This window comes from Enoplosus armatus, chromosome 13 (genome assembly GCF_043641665.1).
Source record: "Enoplosus armatus isolate fEnoArm2 chromosome 13, fEnoArm2.hap1, whole genome shotgun sequence".
NCBI lineage: Eukaryota > Metazoa > Chordata > Actinopteri > Centrarchiformes > Enoplosidae > Enoplosus > Enoplosus armatus.
Window position 1 is genome coordinate 6,949,059 of NC_092192.1, and position 26,134 is coordinate 6,975,192.

Below are 26,134 nucleotides of genomic sequence, written 5' to 3' on the forward strand. Positions count from 1 at the left end.
GAGTGTGTGTGAGTGTGTGTGTGGCTGGCGGTCCCTTCAGAGGAGCAGGCCACTTCAGAGCAGCCTTGGAACCGCCACAGGCTGACGGAGCCGGTGCTGCCACTTCACACACTGTGTGCGTGCCTGAGTGTGTGTGTGTGTGTGTCCATGTGTGAGGAGTGAGCGGGGAGGTGGAGCTGACGACCATGAACGTACTGCATGTGTGCGTGTGTAAGAAAGACAATATGAATATATTACATTTGTTATATTACATTTCTTGTGTGTGTGTGTGTGTGTGTGTGTGTGTGTGTGTGTGTGTGTGTGTTTCTGGAAAAATGAGACAACACTTGTGTGTGTGTGTGTGCTGCATTTGCATTGATGTGATGAATGATGTGTCGACAGCACAAACAGAGCGCAGTGTGTGTGTGTGGACAATGATTTCAGCAACTGGAGTATGTCTGTGTTTACTTGTGTGTGTGTGTCCTCTTAAATGTGTGTAATTCAGTACTTTGACAAGTGTGTGCGTGCATGTACATAAAGTTCTGGTGTATATATATATATATATATATATATATATATATATATACTGTATTCATGTGTGTGTGCGCTCACCTGTCTTCTGGCTCATGTCTGTGGGCAGATGTGGAGGACTCGGGCTGAAGTGCTCGTTGCTGTAGGGCAGGAGGGACGTCAGCGGGTGCATCCCGTGAGACTGCTGCACCACCGACACTTTGTTAGACTGTTGACAAAACACAACAATGCAAAATTAATGTGGATAGAAAATGATTTTACTCGATTTCCTTCCTTTTTCAGACTGACTGAACAGTTGCGATAAGGGGCTGCAGGGGCTCAGCTCGAGGTGAGTCACAAACACAAGCAATCAGGTCGGTTTCACACAAGTCTTCAACCATATTACAACAGTCATTTTAAAGTCAACACCTTTCTTTTTTTTTTGCTATGAAAATAAGAGATAGAAATAATTCAGCACACAGGACTGATTTTAATACTTCGATGACATAAACTTCAATATTTTTTATAATATGAAAGAGACTATTCAAGATTTATTGTCATCATTTGTATTGTTATTTTTTGTTCGGCACAAATTCAGCTAAAGAAAACAAAAAAAACCCCAATCTGTATCATTGCAGTTACTAAAGATGATTGGCTAAATACTCCTGGAACATCTCGATGATGCATGTTTTCCTTTCTGTCATTTGCTTGAAGAAGACATTACATTCAACATGAAGTGATTTAGAAAAAACCATCAGCTCTATCTCTTTTCTTCTCTTCACTGAATCACTGAGGTTTCAAGATGCACGATTAACACGGACACACAAACATGCCAATGTCGTTCTCTCAAAATATCTTCTGCATTTATCTACACTTGTGGGGACATTTGCATTTTTGATACAAAAATCTAACTGAAAGGAAGAAAGCTGGACACTTTAAACATGGTTTGGAACAGGCAGATGGGCTGTACTTTGCTCCCATTGGTTTTCAGTGGAGCAGGGAGGAGGAGGAGGAGGAGGAGGAGGCCCATTTGATCGATAAGCCTTTGATGATCAAGTGAGGCTGCGTGCGAGCTTGTTCGCTTTCATGTTTTCTGTTTACAAATGGCTTTCAATAACTTACGTGAAATCCAGTTATTGCTAATGCTCACAGCATGCTGGCTGACATACGATACGTCACAGTGGTTTGCAATGTTGGAGGCAGCTAACCAGGCAGCTTTGGACGCAGTTACACTGCATATGTTTGAACCAGGCCATGTGAGTGTGTGTGTGTGTGTGTGTGGACTGGGCACTGTAATTGTTTCTGTGGGAGGCCAGTTTAAATATGCATCTTTCTGTGCAAGTGTGAATGTGTGTTTGTGAGTGTATGGATGGATTTATTTGTGTGTGTGTGTGTGTGTGTGTGTCTCCAAGCTGTATTAAGTCTTTGAAAGCTTTGCAGAGACGCTGATTTTCATGTATATGAATACGAGAAAAGTTTTTGAGTTATCTTATTTTGTACACTGAGATGGACAAGCCTGTGTCTGTGCGTGTAGGTCCATTTGCATGTGTGTGTGTGTGTGTGTGTGTGCGTGTGTGTGTGTGTGTGAAGTGTGAAACATCAGCACTACAGAGGGGCAGATCTGGTGCTACGTGCTGGGCCTCCTGCTGAGTTACAAAGTGAATACCTTATCACTTAAAGTCAGAGCTTCCACACGATACACTCCACATTAACACACGCACACACACACACACACACACACACTTTCAACAGCTCCTTTCCTATCCATCAACATCTCTAACTCTCTCGATCACTGGGCAAACACACACACACACACACACACACACACATATATGCACAAACACAAACGGACCCTCATGTGTATGCTACACGGCCGGCTGCGGGGCTAAGATCAAACTGCTGAACCGCTTTTAATGTCGAGACACATGAAAACAAAACGCACTGCCTCTGTACCGGAGAGCTGAAGGGTGCGAGGTCTGAGGGTGGAGGAGGAGGGAGGTCGTGTGGGAGCAGGGTGGAGGGAGGTGGTGAGGTTTAGATAAGGTGGTCTGCATTCACAATAACCCGAAGAAGAAGCACTTAGATATGAAGGAGGAGCCTTGTAGGTTAAGGAATATGTAAAGATTGTTGGTCACCTTACTTAGGACGAGAACAAAAGGCAAGGTAGACACATGTTGTCATGGTAACACTTGATTAAACACTATGCTTAGTAGTGTTTAAGTTATCAATGGATTTATCAATGGGAAGGGATTCCCTTATTTACTACTGGGTAGTGTTGACTTCACAAAACAACTCATGATGCTTGTATGAAAAAAGAAAGACTGCAGACCTCGAACACTGGACTTTGCTCTGACGTGAGCCATCCTATTTCGGGGCATTTCTATATTATTCAGCAACAAGTATGGTGTATTGGCGCTTTAACAAAAATGTGAATTTGGACGTTGACGTGAGTATTTAGAAGTCAGGAACTCCAACATGACACCAGTGCAGCTTAAATATTGTTTAATTGGACCCAACATTTATTCTAAATTTAAAATACAGAGTTTCCACTGATAGTAGAACATGTCAGGCTGGATTACAGAGAAATGTGTTTAAAATGATGCACAACACGTCCGGGGGTTTTCAATTTAATGCGAATGTGCAGCCATAAACCGCTGCCTTTCATCTGAGAACTTCACTCAATGTAATTGTGGTTAGCATTCTTTTTAAATGTGTTTCATGTTAATTTTACCAAATTTTCTCAAGTTCTCACGTTCCCCAGGCTGATTGTCCTGAATGACTCAACGCTCAACAACAGTGGGAACAATCTACTGTGAAAACATGGAAGACTTCTGTTGATCTCATCACTTAATGCCTAAAATGACCAACAAGCAACAAACTTTTTACTTTTCTACCTGCAGTCCTTTAAGGCTCCTGACTCCTGAGCATTTCAACTTTCATCACCGCTTAATATAACACAAAGCACTGAGCGCCATCAGAATGCATGTTGTATAGAGGTTGAAATCTGTCCGAGCCTTGAATGTGAAGAATTAAACAAAACCGCTGAAAGCAAATGACCAAACAAGTGTCAACAGATCTGTAAATGAGTTTTCACATGTTACATAAATAGACTACTTGTACACTGACTGAACCAATGTACCTGCAAAAAACATCAGTATCAGTACATTCAACGACCCGACAGATGTGAACACATCGCGCCAGCAGAATATATACAGGTGTGAATTATTGCACACAAAATCACACTCACCTATAGTGCATGCGCACACACATATTCCGCTTCTCGACAGATTCTGCACATATGGATGCAAACACACACACACACACACATCTGTGCAGGGCTGCTAGGAGCCTTCAAAAGTAGCTGTGGCTCCGTTTCACGTGCTGAGGTTGATGTAGCCGTTTTGCTGTAACATTATAGCCGCAAAATCGTCCATTTATGTTTCCTCTCTTCCTCGGGGTAATTAGCCGGCCTTGAAGTGGCTTTAGCTGCGCCTTCCTTTTTTTACACACACTCAGGGAGGCTGACTAAGAGCACCCATTTAACCCATAATTATCAACCCCTCTGTATTTAAAAAAACCCCCCCCCTCCTCACCCCACCACACACATACACTCACACAACTTACACATAATTACCTTAGCTGAGACAGACAAGTGTGTACATGCATGTGTGGGACACACACACACACACACTCGCAAAAGATCGAATAACACCGCATCTTTGAAACGGAACCGCGCAGCTATGTTTTTGGTATAAAAAAAACCTCAGAAGAGTTACACACATGTTCAGGTGCACACACACACACACACACACACACACATACAAAACACACACAGATGCCATGGAGGGAAACGTTCACTCACCCTTTAATTTAGAGGAGTGGAGTTACCCACCCTTGCAGGCTGACATAAATCGTCAGGGAATAAATTTATAGTACAAATCAATAGTAAATACAGGGTTTTTAACTGAACCTTGATTTATTAATTTTTTTTCATTAGAAAAAACTCCTTTCTGAAGTGCTGTTAGGACAGTCTGAACATGTGGAAAGGTGTTTTCAGATAATCACACAGATGATCAGCTTCACACAGTTTTTAAGTTTCTGAAATGAACAATATGACAGTCACACCAACTTTCTGCAGCGTCCTAGCAACAGGCGGAGCACCAAGCACTATAAAAAGTTGACATTCCTTTATAGTCCTGATTTTCCTATGTCTGTGTTCACTGTTGAAACACTTCAAAACTCCAGATTCACCAAACATATTCCAAACACACACACCGGCCACGTCGTCGTAGGACACGCTGGACGCACCGTAGAGACACAAGAAGCAGTCGAGGTACGCAAGGATGCGTTTGAGAGCTAATGTGATAAAACCGCAGCTTTACTGGAGCATCAATGTGCATTAATGCTCAGAAATGTGACAGGAGGCATATCATGACGCAGCAACGCACATCTTAAGTCGCCCGAGTCATCAACTAACAACTGTAAGGTCATTTCGGAGGCTGTGTTGTTTTTGACTGTAGTCACCACATCTTGTTTACAATGTGAATTCTGTTTTTAATGAGCAGCATTAATTAGCCAGCGTATCATCCTGCTGTGTTATCCTTGGTGCCGTTCTCGAGTGATTTTGACACTTTTAACGCAACACTTTTAGGTTACTCCTGCAATGGTGATCCTTTATGCAGGAAATACCTTTCTTAATATTACAAACTGATGTGTTGACCACCTCAGAGTTTTTGACCTCCAGAAGCACTGTGGAGCAGTGTTTTTATGTGATGCACAGTCCTGCCGCTGGTTTCATGCCATTCTGTTCGACAGTTTGTCGACAGCGATGTGTGAGGAAATGTAGCGGCGAGCTAGCAAACATAGATGTAACAACAACACACAATTTGAAATTAGAAAGAAAAGAAAAAGCTTTATGCAGAAAGGAAATGTATTCAACGCTTTTATCAGGCGTCATGGATACACACAATGCGTTTTAGAGAGACATTGAATGTAAATATATCTTTGTTACCATTAACTTTAAGATGGGTTTAAAGGTAAAGGAGCAGTAGCTGGTGCATAATTGAAGTTTTCTGACACATTCATACACAAACTATATTTAAAGTATGATAGTATACTACATATCACAGTGCATGCATTAATCATGTAAACAGCCAAACACCAACTGCAGCAGCTCTGAATAATGAATCTCATGTTTGTTGATTACTTCAAAGATGTAATTACTTCAAAGATGCGATTACTTTAAAAATTCCAATTAGATATCAACACCTCTTTATGTGCGTCAGGAAATCGTAAATGTAGCCCTCAGTCTCTCTGTAGTCTAATTTCACTTGAAAGGCCTTTGATTTATCAGCATATTGCTGCTGCCTTTTATCTTCACTCTATTTGAACAGAAATCTGCTGCTGAATACAAGAGTTAATGGGATCTCAGACATCACTTGTTTGTAATGACGGCCCTCCACCTTGACCCTGACACACACACTCGTACGTATGCATTTCACATACACATGCGTGCAAAGAAACGCAGTTGCATGCTTATGAGTGCGCACACACTCGCCTTCATTTAGAGGACCTTATGCTGATAAAACACCTCTAATGTATTCTTTAGTTTTCAGATGACACACTAAGTAGATCCGTCTCTTTTTATATTTGAAGCGGAAATTAAAGCGTCCTCTCTTTTGTTCCCCCCCTCCAGAGTGCTTTTGAGTCTAATGTCTTTAATCTCAAATTTCACGGAGATGGCACATTCAAAACACTCATTCACTCTCTTTCTTTCACAGTCATTCTTGCCTTGGTGTGGTGGAAATAAAAAAAAAACAAAATTAAAATACGGACAGTCGCAGGGGATTAATGGTGGATTCACCTTGCCCTGTGCAATCCTTTCAAGTGGCTGCAATCAAACTGCTTTGCAGGAAAGAGCTTTCTCACAAAGAGATCTGATAGTTTGTCATCAAATGAATCGAGATTGCACTTAATAAACCGTCCGTCAAAGGCAAATGAAAACAGCCATTTGTAAATGATGTTTTAAGTTCTGTGATCTGTGAATTAACTGTTACAACAAATGTGCCATTTGAGAAATAAGAAACCGGTGGCTCCTTTTTAGGAAATAATTGCTTTGGTTGTGCTGCGACTTTTTCTTGAAAATATCAACAGTTAAGAGGATGAAATTATCTTTGGGTTAGGGTTAGCCCTTTTTTCATTGTTCACGTTATTCTCTCAGTGCCATTTCCTCTGTCTTCTATTTTTGAGCACTAAACTCAAAATGATGAAAACTACAATTCAAGCAATAATGATTATTACTAGAGTAACCTCTTTCTAATTAGGATCTTTTAAGAATTGGTCGTCATTAAAAGGTTTCCACCTTCTGAAAATGTTTTCCCTGGCTCATGAAAGTGAAATAAAATACTAACAGACAAAAATAAAACTTCTGAAAGGAAGTATCGTTTTTCACTTTGACGGTTTAAATTCCCTTGAGATGTTTTCCAATAAGCACCTGCTCATTTGCTGACCAGACAAAGTGATCCAGCGTACAGGTGAGATGTGACAGGTCAAAATGCTCACAGTAAATCTAAATATGATACATAAAAGTGGAGATTTCGCTTGTATACAGTATTTGTGTGGGATTTAACAAACTGTTTCCTCAGTTACATTCTTTTTCTGCTGCTTCACTTTAGCCTACTTACACATTCAGGCCATATGTGCAGATTCTAACTCATTATTTTCTATGTATAATGGAGCTCTAAGAAAAACGACATGGACTAGGAGTTTTATATAAGCCTGACAGTCGATGCAGTCTGGAGTGCTATCACTGAGGCACTAAGGATTTCAGGAGCTATTCAAAGGAGAAAACCTATTTCAGCAATGTTTTTTTTGTTTTTTTACACAAAATACAGATGACTTTTTCTTTGTCGAGGTAGCGCATGTCAAATGTCAAGGTATTTCAAAGTGGATTTTTTTTTTTGCACCTTCTCATTGTCCTTTAAAAAAAGACACAAATGCACTGCTCTAAATACGAGAATGCCTCATCTCAGAGGTCAGAGGGCAGGGTCAGCTGCTTGAATGTTGAATAACCACACACACACACACACACACACACACACACACACACACACGGGTGTATATACACAAAGGTGTTGGGCTTTGTGGGTGAATAGGAAAAAAACCTCTGCATCTAAAAGCGCGGTAAAATTCCCCACACCTGCATGCAGAGAGAAAGTGCAAAAGAGAGAACGAGAGCAGCAAAGACAAGACGTGCAGAAAGAGAAAGAAACAGTGTGAGCGAGAGGGGAATATGAGGTGGCAGCTCCTCACACATGAGACCTGAGAACCTCGCAGAGCATTTGATCCCATGGAAACTCCTGGCCTAGATCGGACTGATATTCGATTAGATCGGTATTAGATTCAGACCTGATCTGATCTTACCGCCTCCCAAGAGGAAAGTTAATGTATGCGACAGACATGAAAAAGGCGCACCTGTGGGAAACACCTGACCTGTTTGACTTTGGGTAGACCAATTTTGAAACTGTCCTGTATGACTAAGAAAAATGTGATATGATTTTGAAAAGAAATTTTTTTCTGCCTTTCTGAGGATTAAAATTTTGATTATTCGCCAGAAAATCTCTTCAGGTTTGTATGGAGAGACCGCACAAATACAGTATGTTTATGGAGAAGGAACAATTTAACTCTTTATCTAAGTTATTCCTTTGACTTGGTACGTCACCCCATTATTATAAAGCTGCATTACATCATTAATATGAACCACATTTGATAAATAATGATTTCATTTTCAGTTGTTTTCAAATATTTCAGCACGTTTACCTGAGAATACATTGAAATGGAATAAGACTCATACTGTAACTCTTCAACCAGACTACTGTCATGATTTCTCTAATTTACTCCTCCACTGCTGCTCCTTGAATGTTGCATTAAATGCACAACATGACTCAGAGACTCACAATTATTTCTAATGTCACAGTAGTTTAAAACACCTGACTTCTAAACATTACGTTTATATACAACTAGTTTGCATTAAATGCGTTTAGTAAGAAATGTAATGCTGCCAGGAGTGAATGCATCTGCAAACTGTTCACAGCCAATGCAAAATGTTCATATGGAAATGTTTTTATAGTCACGTTCAGGAAACTCAAAGCACTTGGTTATGTTTGGGAAAAGATTGTGGTCTTGCTAAAATGTCAAAAAAATTCAAATCCAGACTTGAAGCACGACGCATTAACGTTTTCGATTTTCAACCAAAACCATTACCTTTTCTTAAGTTTATCCAAACACATAGGACGCAGGACACAAACCTCCTGTCCTCCGCTTTGTAGATCTACATTTACTCTTGTGTTCAGTACATCCACCATGACCCCAGTACCGCCAGCGTGACCTGCTCTGCCCGTCATGACCCCCCTACAGCCCGTCCCACCCCGGCAGTCAGTCTTGAGTAGTGAGTAGGTCTCCCAATCTGGAAGTCATTGCCTTCTCCAGAGTCAGGAGCCCAAAATGAGAGCCTCTTAGTTGGAGGTTTGGGCAACATCAAAGCTCAGGCAACCATAACAACGCAGCTATGTTTAAAAAAGGGCCAAACACCCCCCCAACAAGCCCGCCCACTCCCCAATTACACACACACACACACACACAAATGCTCATATGCATGCATGAATGCATGTATGTAAGGACACGCCCAGTGGTGTGCATGCAAATACACACACAAACACATGCACACACACACCATCGTCCACTGCTGCCACACACCACTGGAACATCTGGGCCATGGCCATGATGAATCAGTAACCGCTGCTTGTAACTAACAGACAGAAACACTGTGTGTGTGTGTGTGTGTGTGTGTGTGTACATATTACTATGCATAATACACCGAAATGTTCACAGACAACAATGATTCCAGTTTTTACTCAGCATCACTTTTTTCCCAAAAAAAAATGTTTAAAAGGTTTAAATCTAAACCTTTTAGATCTACAACTACTACTGCTCCTGCAGAAACAATTAGTACTAATACTATTGTTATAATGTAATGTTATAATGATGTTTTCATAGCATTCATTCATAGAGTTATTAGTAGTCGAGCAACAGTTGAGAAGGTGTTTGTTTTACAGACGTAAAGACTGAAGTTGGCAACCTTCAACTTGTATCGTATTCATTTTATTTTTCCCTCTTTTCTGATTCATGATTGATGTAACGTCTTTAAGAGACGATAGAGAGACATATTATGTATACATACGATAACACTACCTTTATTTTTGTTCCAGTTATCAACACTGCTAATGCAAAACAATAGAGTCGCGGCAGCAGCTGAAGATGTGGAAATGATAGTAGTAGTAGATGCTATACGAGCGCTAACCCTAGACTTGAGAGAAAGAAAGGAAAGAGTGCAGAGAGATTCACTTTTTCACACTTAATCTGACATCACAGCTCAGGCTCCATGTGGTGAAAAACCCTCTGAGCTCTTTATGAGAGATCACACTCGTCTCTGCTGCAGCTGGCTCCGGGCCATGGACTGCGTGCGAAATCAAATCCAACCAGCGCGATGGCATTTAGAGATGAGTTATCGCTCTCTTAATGAGTGGACGGTGGAGACAGACAAGCAGGCAACTTTCTCCACCAGACTGCGGTGATGGCTTCACTCTGCAGAAAATGACCTCTAATGATTGGTCCTGCAGACAGCTAATTAATGGTGTACTTGTTTATTCCTATCAGCGAGTTCCACAATTAACAACTTGTTTGTGACATTTGGGCAATCACCCGCAACAAAAATATTGACACAGGGAGACGGGAGGAAATGAGGCGACCACAGAGGACATAGATCCTCTTTGAGACACACTTCCTCCAGGGTTTGGTTTACTCAAACAATAGATACTGCGACTACTTCACGGCCACAGCCATATTCGTCTGTCTTGTGGGAGCTGGTTAGCAGAAGCAAAAAAAAAAATCTAGCGGTTTGATAACAGCATTGTTGAAAAGACACAGAGGGCTCGCAGTGGTGGAAAAGGCGTTTGTGTGTTTACATTTATTCTCAGACATGCCAGTTGTTTCCAGTGTGAAATGCCAAACTTCCACAACTGTGTTTATCTGACCTGATTTATCTGCTGGCTGCGGTTCGGGATGGAGATTTTACCCAATCATGAGTGGCCTTTGGGTGAATCTGCTTCCTACTGTACTGCACGAGGGACAGAAATGACGGGCCTCAGACCTTTAGTTTTTGTTTTTTTTCTCCTTAAAAAGATCCCCAGTGTGATTGCCATCCCATCCGCAAGTTATGCGGTCCGGTCGCCTGCTGAGATGACTGAGCATGTCTATCGCTCATTCATTGCGAAACCTTTCCTGTGCGGCTGCCGAGGACAGCTTTCACTCACCAGCTCAGCCTAAATACCAGACCATGTGCCCAAATGGGAAATGCCGCCACACATGAAAAAAAAACCCTGCAGTGACGTGTTTCCTGTGTGCCAGTATCTATTTAGTACACAAATATGGCCACCGAATACCACAATAAAAGAATCACACAGGTCATGCTGAAGGTTTTTAACCCTGCAAAATCTAAGAGACATTTACAACAGGAGCTGTGTGCCGAGTCCACACTAAAAAAAAGTGACAACATTATGAATACACAAAGATGTTAGCATGCATACTAAATCTTCTACTGTGGGTCTAATGTCTGCTGGCAAAGACTCAAAAGCAGTTCAAAGACAGAGGGAGGCCCTCACTCTGGAATAAAGCTCCTTCTTCGACATTTATGTCTTCATCTTTACGTCTACATCTATAAATATTAATGTTTATATATCTGTATAAGCACGAAAATGCCTTCAAAATGCACATACAGAGCACATATCTTGCAGCAGTTAATGCGATTATATCTCTTTGTTTTGTCCTCCCATGTACTTTCCCATGCATATGTGTATTTCTGCCCGTACATGTGACTCTCATGTGTTTTGTGTGTTTGTGGCGGGGCGTTGACGAGGCGGTCGTACATGGCTGATTCTACATGTAGGCCAACTGTTGTTGAGTCAAGTTTTTGGGGAAGCAGACAACTCAATCAGCTTACATGCTTTCTGCCCTCCGGGCCGCCGGTTCACCTCTCGTACACGGTGCTTTCTGTCTGATCTGCTACTTTGATGTTTGTATCAAAATAATCTCATCCTGGGGCGCTTATGTGTTGTGGGAGCGTTGAAGGCCACGCAAAAGAAATACCTGGGGGGCAGAGGGTGCTGAATGGCCTTAACATCCCCGAACCCAAACAGGAATATTTTTTGGATACGCCTTTTTTATTTGCACACATACATACACTCTATGGTGCTATAAGAAATATTGAAGGCAATCTACTTTTTTCACAAATTTGCACTTCATTTTATAATTTACATCACTTAACTTATCACTTAACCAAAGAAACCAACTGAAACAAATTACAAGTAACTGTTCTCTATAATTTCTAATTCTTTTCATGTTGCATCACACAAAAATAGAAATTGGTAAATTTGTACATCCAAAGAAAAAAAAAAAAGCCTTGGAAGTCCTGACACTAAAGCAGGTCACTGAAGTTCCACGCCGCTCTGAAGGACACTTGAAAGCTGATGTGTGAAAGCAACTTTTATTCAGCATGTTGCCCTGTGTGTCACACAGCTGTGTCGAGAAACTACAACAAAGCCACTATTAACAGTTGGGACATCAAATGACTGTGAAAACCATCTTCATTAGATTATCATGCTTCACTTATGTCAATGACACGGCTGAGCGTGCTGTAAACTACTGGAAAGCTGAATGAATGAACAAACACTAGGGCTTTGACTAATCATTGTTTTCCTTACTAATTTTTCCAACTAATCCAAAACCCAAAGATATTCAGTTTACTATCATATGTCACAAAGAAAGGCCTCAAATCCTAACATCTCATGAAAAGCTGGAACCATTTTGACATGTTTGTTTGACAAAAAATCACTAAAACAATGAATCGATTATCAAAATAGACATTTTGTGTGTTATGTATTTGACCGACACAAGACAATTTAGGAAGGAAAGGAGGAGGAAAAAGCAGGGACATCAAACCCAAACCCAGCCAGAAGACACACACACACACACACACACACACACACACACACACAATGTCTGGAAGAGGCGAGTCATCAGATGACATCAGGGACAAACTAGAGCCCCGAGGCCGCTGTCCAATCAGCTCATTCCTTTCATCGTCTCTCAGGAAGATCAAGCAGTCCAACTCAGGGCCGTTTTCATCCTTCACCAAAGATTACAGTCGTTGCAACAAACACTTTTGAGAACTTGTTATTTATCATCTTTGACAACACAAAACACTTAAAGAGTAAACTGTGGAAGAGCAAAGGCCCAAAGTGGTGACCTTTGACCCTTACAAACTTCTGTTTTTTGGTATTAATTCAGTTTTTAAAATTGTATTGACAGCACTTGACCTGTTCTTCACAAAACTGTGACTTTCTGTATTTTGCAACAGTCCTTCAGAGTATTCCTCCGTGGCAAAAAAGCAAAGTTTAACCTTAAACAATCCTTTTTATAGTGCAAGAAAGTTGATAAAAATGTTATTTTTCCTGGAATCCTTGAAAGGTTTTAGAGAGTCATGGCAACCTCCACGAGCAGTTGAGTCTTTTCATAACGTACAATTGATTTACAAATATATTTCTGAATCAAATGTCCTTAATGTCCAACCTTCAAGGCTGCAAACTGAATCAGTCCTATGTGTTCCTTTTGCTACCTATAAATCACGCTGTAATTAAAGTTGACTAGAGGAAGGGATCTCTGGAAAACGGAGATGTAGAGACGAAAGAGATGGAGGACAGATGTCTTCATATTGCTTGTTTTGATTGACAGTCCAAAACCCCCAAGTTATCAAATTTATTATCATAGAAGACTAAAAAAAAAACAGCAAAACATCCAACTTTGAAACCACAATGGAAGCTGGAACCAGTGAATTTTTGGCATCTATGCTTAAAAAATAAACAATCAATAATCGTAATGTGTATTATTGTTGCTGATTAAATTTCTGTTGATGGACTAATTGTTTCAGCTCTAGACTGAAGAACCAGGGAGACAAGGCGGGGGACAAGAGGAGGACCAGGAGAGAAGAAGTGATGGATGGATGGATGGATGGATGGAGGTGGATGCCGCTCTGTCTCCCTCTCTCTCTCCTTTCATGTCCTAATTTATTCTGTCTGATTAATTCCTTTTACCCCAGCGGCTGGAGCGATTCCTCTGGATGTGCAGTTCGCCCCACCTCCCAGCAGCCCCTGCTCTCTCTCTCTCTCTCTTTCTACTGTACCTCTCTTGGCCCACCTGCTGGGCCGGTCCCCTCTCTACACGCCGTGCAGCGGTGAGGAAACAGAGCAGGCATGCCGTAACCATGGCAACCCGACCCCCCCCCCCCAAAGCACCTTCAACCGCAGGCCACAAAAAGTCCAGGGCTCTTGATCTGAGATGTTGCTCCACTTTTTGACTTTTTTTATTTGCATGGACAGAAGCAACATGGATGACAGATTTTAGTCATTAAAAGGGTCACTTTACCCACAAAAGACATATTTCACTTGCACTTTTAACTGTATCAATAGTTTTGGTGTTGATATGACAAGGTTGATATTTGTCAAAACTAGGAGTAAGTGAGAATATGCAGCTTGTCTTTTAAAAACAGCTCCCGTAACTGTTTTGATAATCGATTAATCTTTGAAGTCGTTTTTCAAGCCAAGATGCCAAACATTTGACTGTCCCAGCTTCTCAAATGGGAGAATTGGCTGCTTTTCCTCATCTTACATTATAATAAACTGAATATTTCTGGGGGTTTTGACTGTTGGTCGAACAAATTAAGACATGATGACGTCACCTTGAGCTCTACAAACGTTTTCACCAGCATGTCACTGTTTTCTGATGCGTTACAGACCAAACGATTGATCGATTACAATCTGCAGATTGAGATGTATAGTATCCTCAGAGGGGTCCCACGCATTCAAATGAGAACCTCAAACCATAGAAATTAAACACAATCTAACCTTAAGTGACTGAACCAGGAGGTTAAATGTGTTAACACAGTACAAGGATCATCTGTAACCACAGTGACCCGTCCACACACCCGCCATTGTGATCAGAAAGCTGCGTCTATAATGAGCCTGAATGTTACGTTGCTAATACTCAACCAAAAGAAACTGATTTCACGGTTAAACCAAGGACACACACTTCTTTACTTCTGCGAGTGAGTACAGTCCATGTGTTTGAAAGTCTCAAATAAAATAGATTGAATGTTACAAGACTCGTGAACGGTTGCAGCCAGAGAACATCAGATGGACTTGAAAACTACACTCTGGAGTTTTCGTCCAAACACCTGGAAAAACAGCTTCAGTTTTCCTCCCGACTCTCATTTATGGTTATAAGTGGTTGTTACCACAAGTGGTTTGGCTTTGTCTCAGGGGCGATACGATGCTTTTCTGTATGATGGGTAACGCCTGCAGTCAGTTACTGTTGCACAGCTGCACCAGTGTCCTTGAGCAAGACACAGAGGCCCTGAAGTAAAAAGGCTTTAAAAAAAAAGTGAATATCTTCGTATAATAAGCATATTCTTGTACACTGGATTTCATTTCTTCAGGTTGTCCTCTCAATGAGGCACCGACAGACTGTGACTATGGACTGTTTGACTGCAGGAACATTTAACATGATTTGTAAAGAAGCAGATCTATACTTTCATGAGAAAACCTGTTAAAGTTTAAGGGCAATTCACCCTGAAAGCGCAGTTGCTTTGACTCTTGTTCACAAATTCGATCACATAATATCCTCCCTACTCTTAACATCCCCGCCCGTAAAAAATCGTAATTTTAATCAGTTCAATGCCGGGATGCTCTCTGTATCGAGCCCAAGCCATGATGGTAAAACATATTCCTTTTTTCCTCTCTCTTTCTCCCTCTCTACGATGCAGTGAGATGCACTTTGTGTGTTTGGCAAACATCCTCGCTGTAGTTTGACTGGCTTGAATTATAGATAGGAGACGCGAGCCACCCGCTGCTTGTTTGTTTGTTCGAGACTTTGAGTAAGCAGAAGGGAGCGCAAGAGAAACGAGAGAGGGAGATGAAATGGGACGGGGAGTGCAGAGGGAGATGGAGGGGAGGATGAATAAAAAAAGAGAAGAAAGAGAAAGACAGAGAGGGATGGAGGAAAGATGGACAGAACAAGACGACAACAGAAAATGAGAGGAACATTATTAACACTGGGAGTTTGAATCCTAGTCTGGGAGATCTGACATCGAACTGATGATACGACGGCGTGCATCAAAACCAAAATCAAAGTTAAAACGACTGTATTCATCCTTCAACCCAACGACTGTTTGGTGGAATATCTGTTTGTTATCGGCTAAAAACAGTTTCCCCACTGTGATTTTAAGGTGGTTTTCAGTGTGGTGGAGTAATATTTGGAAAAGGTTTTGAGGTTGATGTTGAACTCGGTCTCCTAGACACCACCGTCAATCATGTGGACCAAAAAAAGCTAATCACACACACACACACACACACACACAAGACAAACAAGAAAGAAGAAAAGATTATGAAATATAAAATGACGCCAGAATCAAGAATCAGTAACAGAGACACAAAAAGAGAAGTGACACACACGCCGCCATCATGGTGGCAGAAAACAGCCCGTTAAGAAGTCACCATACCCGCAGCCATAATTGTTTGTTACCGAGCGCTGCCTTACATCATTGACCGCCCGTCCCTGCACTGCACCTCGGTGGCGGTTCTTCTGAATCCAAGGGGGAACCCTCCGTTGCCCATCCAGATCACATTACACAGGGCTCAGGGCTCTGATGTGGCTTCAGATAGAGAGCGTACAAACCCTGGCCCACAACCACACCGTCCTGCGGTCTCCTCGCTATGAAAGAATATTTTTGAATGCCTTGTACATTCCCGAACTGTATCCCCCCAGACATGCTGCTCTCATTTAGGTGGGGTTTTTACTGCGACGGGGGGGGGGTTACAAAGTATGCCGGTGGTTGTGACAAGTTGTTCTGAAGGGAATGCATGCAGCGTTTCATCGGGTTTCACTTCTGGGCAGAAGGTTCTACTGTGTTCTGGTAGGAGTTGGGAAGAACCGAGAATAATCAATGTCAGCGCTGAGGGTGGTGAGCAGATTGTAGTTTTAGTTTTTTAGTTTCTGGACGGTAGGAATCAAGTTACCCGGCACAGACTCTTTCAACTAACTCAAGAAGTAAACTGACTGAGCGCAGAGAATAGTTTAATTCCAAAATAAAATATCCATTACGTGAAAATGTGGCCAACAAACCGATATACGTAAATCCTACTGTTGAATTTAGTTTTGTTGTTACAGACGAGGGCTGCAAACAATCTGCCAATTATTTTCTCTATGAAACAATCTATGAACAATCTATATATGAATCAATCGTTCGGCCTATTAAATGTAAGAAAAAAGCGGAAAAATGCCCACGGTGATGTGTTCAAATGGCTTGTTTTATTTCACCATCAGTCCAAAACCCTAAGATTATTAGTTTACCTTCATATGTGACAAAGAAAAGCATCAAATTCTCACACTGGAGAAGCAGGAACCAGAGAACGTTCCTGGCATTTTGCAGCTCTATTACAAATGAGCTCCATTAAGTGAGAACAAAATCACTTTGTTATCATAAATCTTAATGAAATGAAGCAATGAAAACTTTAAAACTTGCTGCAGTGTGTTGTGTTTGTACCTGTATTTTGTCTTGTCGAGGCAGGAAAAGCACAAGTGTAACCAATAACATTAGCGATGGCTCAGTTCCAATTAGGTGTTCCAGTAAGCCACCATACACATTATCAGGGCACTGGTACTGGAATATGTAAATGGAATTCAGCCATGATTAATGTTATTAGTTACACCTGTGTTTGACAAGTCAAAAGATGTGTCGCGGGAAAAGGACAATAAACAAACGAATCCGAATCTCCTCCACAAAACACAGCAGGTACTCTCCGTCTGTGGCGAGCAACATCAGTGGAGGGGCGATAATGTTGTTCAGCAGACTTGATGCCTTTTAATGGATCAAACACGGGAAAGCAGATAAACAGGAAAGCAGCGAGGCCACCGGGCAAGAACTGCATGTGGAGGGAGTGAAAACCCAAAACTAGAAAGGAGAGCTGAAGGGACGGAGGTTTAGGAAGCCAGATGGGAGGATACGAACACTAATGTACAGATGCACAGGTAAATATAGTACTGAATGTTTGAAAAGCTGGATAAATAATTGAGATGTTAAAACTGATAAATATTTAGACACACGGACTCTTGCTAATGGATGGATACAAAGAAAAGTGTGTTAGCTGATTACAAAAGGAAGCTCCACACACACACACACACACACACACACACACACACCGCCCCATTACAACATCGTCAGCCGTCACCTTTTCATCCATCTCCCTTCTACACATCAATTAAATCTCTTTCCATTGGCCGGGTCTTGCACTATATTAGCACCCCACCTTCCCTCTCTGTCTCTGAGCGAGTTTCTCTTTAATCTTCAGGAGATGTTCCCATTGATGGGCCTATTGATTTGATGTTGCGCCAGCTGCTTTTATCTCCAGGAACTCAAAGAGGTGTTGGAGAGAAGAGATGCACTCCCCACCAGGTTTAACTGGGCAGGCTCTGGCTCGTCCTACTGGACAGTCTGTCTTATCTTGAGGTGGTTGGAGAAAAACAGAATTATGAGGTCAAAGTTCAGTTCATCATACATAAGGTTGGCCGCACTTTTCAATGTTGGATTGCTCAAAATTCAACTTTAGGTTTATGTTTAATGCCATGAAAAGCAGTTTTATTGTATTTTTTGAATGTGCAAACAGACTTGTGAGTGCACCACTCATCTATTGCAGTAAACTAAGCTACTAATGTTTTGTTGTTTGCTACGAAAATGGAGGACAAACAAACTAACAAAGATAAGGCTGTTTGTCGACTTTGTACAAAGCAGCTGTCTTACTCTACAACGACAACAAATCTGCGGACTCACCTGATGACTTGCCAACCGAGTGAGGCAGAGGAGGCACCACAGACGAGCGGAGCAACGTCAAAGCGTCCAACAACATCTGCCTGCCTCAACCCTCTGTGACCCCGAACTATTGTTCTATTTGAATCTAATGTTTAAACAGAAAAAACACTGAAAGCAGAAAGAGAAAACTTTTCTCTCCGTTTGGGGCAATAAACTGTTGAGGATTTCGACATGGCACAAGTCCACTGGAGTCATCTGTGTACGTTGGGAGAGTGAAGCGAGGGCGCTACCATCCAGCTGACCACATGTGGAGCTTGTCCAAAACCCTTGGAGAGCCAGTGCTGGTCCGTTCCACCACAGAGCTGCATGCACAGGCCCAGGGGGCCTTGCTGTGCAGCAGCATCAGAGAGACCGCCTGTCACCACTCTCCATCTCTGGGGCACAATGTTCCCTCTGCCGTACTGTGTGTGTGCACGTGTTTCCATGTATTTATGTGTTTGAACCGTACGTGCATGCTCATGTGTTTATATGTGTATCCATTTATTTCCTTTTCGTCTATTTAGGAATGTGTGCATCTGTGATTTTGACGAAAAAATCAGTTTGCGTGTCTCTTCATGTGTTTGTGTGTGTGTGGATGAGGGTCCCCAGAGAGCAGGGCAGGCCTGTGGTTAACGGAGCGCCTGCCAAGCTGCCCGGTTGGCTAACAGAGGGGGTTGATATTCTGCTATCGATCATGTGTACTAATAACATGGTGACTTGCTCACGGTGTGTAATTATCACCCCAAAATAAAGTGCCTGGCTCTACTTATGGAGCTCTGCCTTTAAATCAGCTTTTGTCATCTGCTCCCTCTTTCTCTCTTTTCTTCTTCTTCTTGTGCAACTCATAGAGCGCCCTCGATGCACCTTAAAGTGTAAATCCTCAGACAACTTTCCCTGTGGGCGTCATGTGGGAACTGAGGCCGTAGATGATTTTCTGTGTCAGACGCTCCCACAATTTTCCGTCTCAGGACCTCGTGAGATTTCTGCAAAGTTTCCTCCACAGTTGTGATGGGAACAAAAGGAGTAGCAGTCACAGGTTAAAGCACAAAACTTTTGCTGTTTGGTATCACAGAGGCAGCCGGAGAATGTGGGAACAGGGGACTTATGGTTACGTTATGTTGTATCGCTCTGTTTTTCTCCATCTATGCACATTATGGGAACCATGCTGTTGTGTTTTAGAAATGTTTCCATACAGCCATTGGTTTCCATTCATTGCAGTAAGCAATGAAGATCAGTTAACAAACTCTTGAAACTTGTTTGTGTAATCCACATTGTGAACATCAGCTCCGGTTCGTGACATTGTCATTCTGAGGTGATGTAGTTCAGGCTTGTCAAATCAATCTGCACTTCATCGTGCAATGAAAATGTAACTGGCGAAACTGAATGTAGCGCCGAAAGGATTAGACGATTATTTGAGCTCCAATTTTGATGTCGGTTTTAAAAAATGACAGTGATTCCAGCTTTTTAAGTGTGAGTGTTTTCTTGTTTTCCTCTTCTTCGATGACAGAAAATTGTATATTTTGGGGTTTTGGACTGTGGCTCAGACAAAACAAGCATTTTACTCCATTTTTTGACGTTTTATAGACCAAACAATCAATTTGTTAATTGAAAGAATTATCAGCAGATTAATCATTAGTCAAACAAATGCAGACTTGACATTCACTGTGTAAGTTTCAAGAGTCTGCTAATTGATTTTCATATAGTGAAAACAATGAATGGGAACCAATGGCTGCCTGTAACTGTAGGTTCTTAAAAAAAAGACCCTAAAAATTAATAGTCTGCATTAAAAAAAGTTCAGCATACTTGTCACTCATGCATTCTTCTCCCCATCCCTCCGTCCTTCTTATCCATCCGTCCATCCATCTATAAAAACGTCTGATGTTTGCGTCTGTGGTCGGCTGAATTGTTTTGTCGTGATTTGTAATGTAAATATGTGGCTGCGTGTGAGAGCACCGCTCCCTCTGGACGCCCCCTGAGCACACACACACACACACACACACACACATACTGCATATTCAGAGAACAACCAGCAGCTGCCTGGCTCAGCTCCGTTACTCCTACTAAGCCATAATTGTTCCCGGGCCTCAGCGCTGGTCCACCCGAGCCAAGCGGCTAACCATCAGCAGCCCTTATGGCTCGCTTCGCCTCCAGGCTCCTACCGCCCTACGATGGAGCCGATAGTCTCATACAAGATACAACACGCAGCATGGACAACACTCGAAAACAAGGATGCATGTTCCATTTCTACAAGATTTAATCATTCGTGGACCAGAGATCTTTCAGGTGACGTAACACGACCTTTGGCAGCCATATTGGAGGTCCTCAGCTTTATTGGCTACACTGAGCATCAAGAGTTCATTACATTTCACAACTTTGTTATGGCCATCTCATTCAAGGGTTGCAACAAATGATTAGATATTGATTCATCCATTGGTTACTTTTTTGCTGTTATCTATTAGTTGTTGCAGGACCATTTCACTTTGCTTGCTAAATACTGAATATACTACTCTTGAAACTTTGTTTCAAGACCTGTGCGACCAGTTTTGGAAAAACTCCAGATCTTCAGTTTGGAAACGCATCTACTATATCAAACTATTCACATTTTCAGACAATATCACAGTATTTTCTCACACCAGTTTTCCAGTGGTGGCGGCAAATGTCGCCTTCTTGGCCTCAGAAACAGCGGTCCACAAAACAATCTCACCTCAAGGTCCATTTAGTGTCATGGAGTTGTTTTTTTCTGAGCGCTTTTAGAACTTCTCGTCCACGTTGGCTTTAAATTTGAAAGATGAAGATCATGTGATATGATTGAAAGCTCCGGCACAACTGCTAAACGGGCCTTGACATGAGATTGTCTTGTAAACATCTACAATTCAGGGTTATTTTTTGTTAGCTTTTTTTGGCTATGTATTCATCCGGTGAAATACAAAATGCCCAATAAAGCAAATCGTCTGCCCTCCTCTCTCTTTCCTTGAATCCTCAAACTTCTCTACGTCTTCTTGAGTCTCATGATGTCTCTCTCTCTATCTGTATTTATCTGTTTCTTAGTCTAAAAGTTCCTTCCTATCTCTCTTTCTCTCTCTCTCTCTCACTCGTTTAATCTCAGTCCAAAAGAAACATGGTCGGAAACCAAAAAACCAAGCAGCTCAACGGAGGCCAAACCAGAGATCACTGCTCCCATCCTGGACTACTTCCCTCCTTTCCTCCCTCCAGCTACTGCATGTGATGCCGCTGTGAAGCACGAACAGGCTTTCAACCCATTACTTCACTGATCAAACTCCATGATTTTTTCCATGACTGGTTCATGACAACGCACCTCATCCGCAGCCAACGCGTTTTAAGATAATTTCATGTCGTGCAACAGGGTTTTTGAATTTCCAAGACTTCTGCTTATCTGTTCTTTCATGCAACACTTTAACACCTGGGGAATGTAACCTTGTTGTGACGTGAAATGTGACGTCTTTCCATGACGGCAGGTGATGAATGTGCTAATGTGGGGCATCTTGAGTTTCCTCCAGCTTCTTTGCCAGGTTGATAAGTCTGCGAATGAGTTGACGCTTCATTATCTCAAAACTAAAATGGACATTTATGACAGAATCCGCAAACATAGTTGCAGGTTTTAAGAAAATCTTGTCTCCCATTAATTATCACACACATGCTGCTACTCTTATTGCACTAGTGACTTACATATGAATAATTACAGCACTGATGCAAAGAATGAACCATCTTTGATTTGATGTTCTCCCTTAAAAGGGCTTTTTTTTTAAATGGTAGTTCAAGCTGGAATTGTAATTTCTCTGACCACATATCTAAAAACACATCACTTTCCAAAGCTGTATTGTCTTTATTGATGTTTTTCTGTTATGAACTACTTTCCATTGCAGGTCAGATGCTTTTGCAGACAGTAACTTCTCCATTTAAAAGAAGCAAAAGGAAAAAAGGAGATTCAGTTGAGCAAGTGAAGCTTTAAAATTTTCCACCAGCACAAGAGAAGCACACGGTTAGAGAGGAGCAGTGTGTTTGTGTGTGTGTGTATGTGTGAGTGTGAGTGTGTGTGTGTGTGTGTGTGTGTGAGTGTGTGAGAGAGAGAGAGAGAGAGAGAGAGAGAGAGAGAGAGAGAGTGTGTGTGTGTGTGTGTGTGTTGTTCAGGTGACAATGAGACTCAGGGCCTTTATTTTCCATGGTAAACCACAACAGGCTTAACCTCGCCTAACTGTACACAACGAAAACACACACAAACACACACACACACACACACACACCCACAAGACCCTTGTTGTCAAAACGGAGTAATAATTTTGCCCTCAGTACATTTTTGTATTGCAAATAGAAAATGGAAGTCTCACTTTTCTCACTGATCTTGAAATAACGCTTAAATACTCTTTACTCTCTACTGGAGTTGGTAATAATGTTTCTCTATAAGCCATAAGCTAAAAGAATAGTGATGATCGTAATATCCAGATTATATTTTATGCAACAGTCTATCATGACCACTGAAGAGATAAAAGCTACAGATCACTCGGGGGAAACAAGACAACCATCACATGAGGTTTAAATAAAGTAATGCTCATTACCTTTTACTGGTTGTGTTCCTACGATAGAACAACCATTTAAAAAAATACTATGAATGGATGTGATTACTATGAAATAACTGTTTGTGTAACTGTTTGTTAGAGACTGCACAAATAGGGGAGGGGGGGCTTGGTAGATAGACGAGAATCTTACTTGTGTGTGTATGTATGCACATGTCTCGTATTTGTTACTATTATTGCTATTATTTAGTTTCATTTATTTATTTATGTATATTTCTCAAATATTTTGTCCGTCCATCTCCTGCCAGAACAAAATAATAAAAAGGTTTTAAAAGAACATCATCTGTGTTTTTAGTTTCATTTGCTCATTCAAAAACAGATGAATCGCTCCTCCTATATAGGCTACAGTGTTGTCTTAATAATCATTTATGAAGTTATTATTGATCTATTATCAATGTAGGTCTGACTTTTTTGCAGGAGGATGTCTCATCTTGGAATCAAACTAAGTGACCTCCAGGGACATTTGGGGACTTTCTTTCTCACTGTGGTGAAATTCACAGAAGAAGAAAAAAAGATGGCGAAAACTAAAATCAACAGTCTTCTTCCTCTAATCAAAACAGCATACCACTGACTTGATGTTTAGCTAATGGATGCTTAATTGAAACCAGTATTCCCTCAACTGGCCTGGAATTAATGTGACTCTGCGGGGGGATCAACTGGAGCCTGGATGGCACCCACGCTGCGCTGCTTGTTTGTGACAGTGTCAGAGTTATGGCTGTCTTTAATTGGCAGCATTAAGCATTTTTTGAAACACAAACGGAAAATAAATTAGAGCGGGAGATGAGGGGAAGCAGAGAGAGACAAAGGGCAAAAAGAACGAATGCGAGACAGGAGAGTGACGGGTTGCAGCGGGGGAGCGAACGAGTCCTCTGGGGTCCTGACAATGGACCGACTGTGCCGGTGCCTGCTGTAAATCTGCTTCTGTCTGAAGAGGGATTCGGCAAGGGGACCATAAAATCATCATCGGTGGAGTCCGTCTGACTGACTGCATGTCTGTCTGTCTGTCTCCCATTCTTTCTCAATGAAAATGAGAGAAGCCTAATCAACGGCGCCTCTGTGTGACAGTGTGTGTGACATCTGCAGCTTGATGAGGATGATGGATGCGAAGTTTCATCAAAACAAAACATTTTTCATCTATGAGTCATATTTATTGTTTGTTTCTTCATCAATAACTTTTCTTTGACTTCTTTGGGAGTTTTCAACAATCAGAATTAGAGATCATTTGATAAAAATACAGTAATTGTGAACTGAAAATAGTTTCGGCAATTTTACAGAGACGTACTGAAAGCTTATGTGGTGGCATGCAAATACTGACATACATGCTACAGAATTTTGTTCCTATTTTCAAATGACGTTTGGCATGCAGTTGGGTAACATGTGACCTCACAGGTTAATATGGCTTTTAAATTCCCAGCCGAGCTGTTTTTCATACTGTACTTCCCCCAAATTTCTAGTAACCCTGAGGAACACGTAGAAATTGTGTAAAAGATAGCTCTTCCTCTGTATATAAACCAGACGACCTGGGATATCTGATCAATATGACTGTTGCTGCTGTTTATTTTTAATTGAAATTAGTCAATCCAGTCAACATTTAGCATGTTTAAATTTGATCTGTTTTCTTGCGAATTGGTAAATGATCTCACTTATATAGCGCCTTTCAACCTTCACGGTTCCCAAAGCGCTTTACAGCTAAGTCTCATTCACCCATTCACTCACACATTCACACACCAATGGCAACCGAGCTGCCATGCAAGGTGCTGGTCTCCATCGGGAGCAACTTAGGGTTCAGTGTCTTGCTCAAGGACACTTCGACATGACGGGGGCAGCCGGGGATCGAACCCCCAACCCGCTCTAACCAGCTTCACCTCCCGTGCGACAGTGCTAACCACTGCGCCACCATGCCGAGAATTGGGTTCTCTGCTAAAGTACCAACAGAGTAAAAACTGTGATAGCTGCACTCTAAAAACACACAGACAAAAAAATACTGTGACCTCGGTTTTACTATTATTAAATGGTATTGTGGTGTGCTTCGGTGTGCAAAACACATGCATATCTTTCTTGCTCTAAACACTATAATTGTAATTTCTGCCTCCCAAGGACTCGCAACACTGTTGACCTTAAAATTTCTGTTCACATTAGAAAAAGTACAACATTTCAATCCCACATCGACTCTTCGTCTGGTACAGAGGAATCTAATGGGGGCTTGAAACTTTTTCTAATGTTAAGGGAGCATTCAACAAACAGGCATTTTAGGTATTTCATAAATGATTCAGTCTCGATCATTTTGGCTGTGGCAACTCTGCTGCCCACTTTGGTTTCTTCTAACAAATCCACTTCCTATTGTTGAAAGCAAAAACTGCCTTTCGAGATTTGAATTAGGCCTGGATTTGCGTTCATTTTTCCTTGAGTGTGGTGGTGAAACGGTTAAAGGTGTTCTTAAGGTGTCAGAGTCTGTTTCAACTAGGGCTGTGGTTTTGTTTTACCAGGTGCACAACGCGGTAACCGCTTCTCATTGTTTACTGCTAACTCCCTTCCGCTACTGCAGTTATCGTCTCTTCCTTCATTGTTCTCTCTCTCTCTCTCTCTCTCTCTCTCAATCTCTCTGCCTTTCTCAATTTCTCTCAGACTCGTTTGCAAACCACTTCATCCTTTTTCTCCATCATCTTTTTCCTCCATCTGATCAACCCAATCTGTACCCGTCTGATAAATCAGATGATGTGTTTCTTTTGTTCTTCACTTCCTGCCCACCCACCTCTTCCCTTTCATCTGTCCTTGCTGTTCATACAGTGTTTCCCACATACATGCCCTGTACTATGTGCAACACCTACACCGTCACGCACGCCCACACACTGCCACACACACATGCATGCTCATACACACAACGACCACAGTGCAGTGCACGTCACAGTTGCTCTAGTTTTTGTTTGGCCCTGAAAAATGCTCATGCAAGCCCATTTACCACAATAACTTCTCGCACACTCAAAACAGTGATTAAAAACACTTTATGAGATCCCAAACTTCCTGAAACATATTAAGTTTT

General features: G+C 41.6%; 1 protein-coding gene across 1 annotated transcript in view; it reads right to left on the reverse strand.

Annotated features, from left to right (window-relative positions):
• tcf7 (transcription factor 7) overlaps window positions 1-26,134 on the reverse strand; it is a 68,980-nt gene that overhangs the window by 25,413 nt on the left and 17,433 nt on the right. The window contains exon 4 of the mRNA XM_070916974.1: window positions 592-718. Within this exon, the coding sequence (XP_070773075.1) occupies window positions 592-718 (127 nt within the window). The remainder of the gene's footprint in view (window positions 1-591; window positions 719-26,134) is intronic.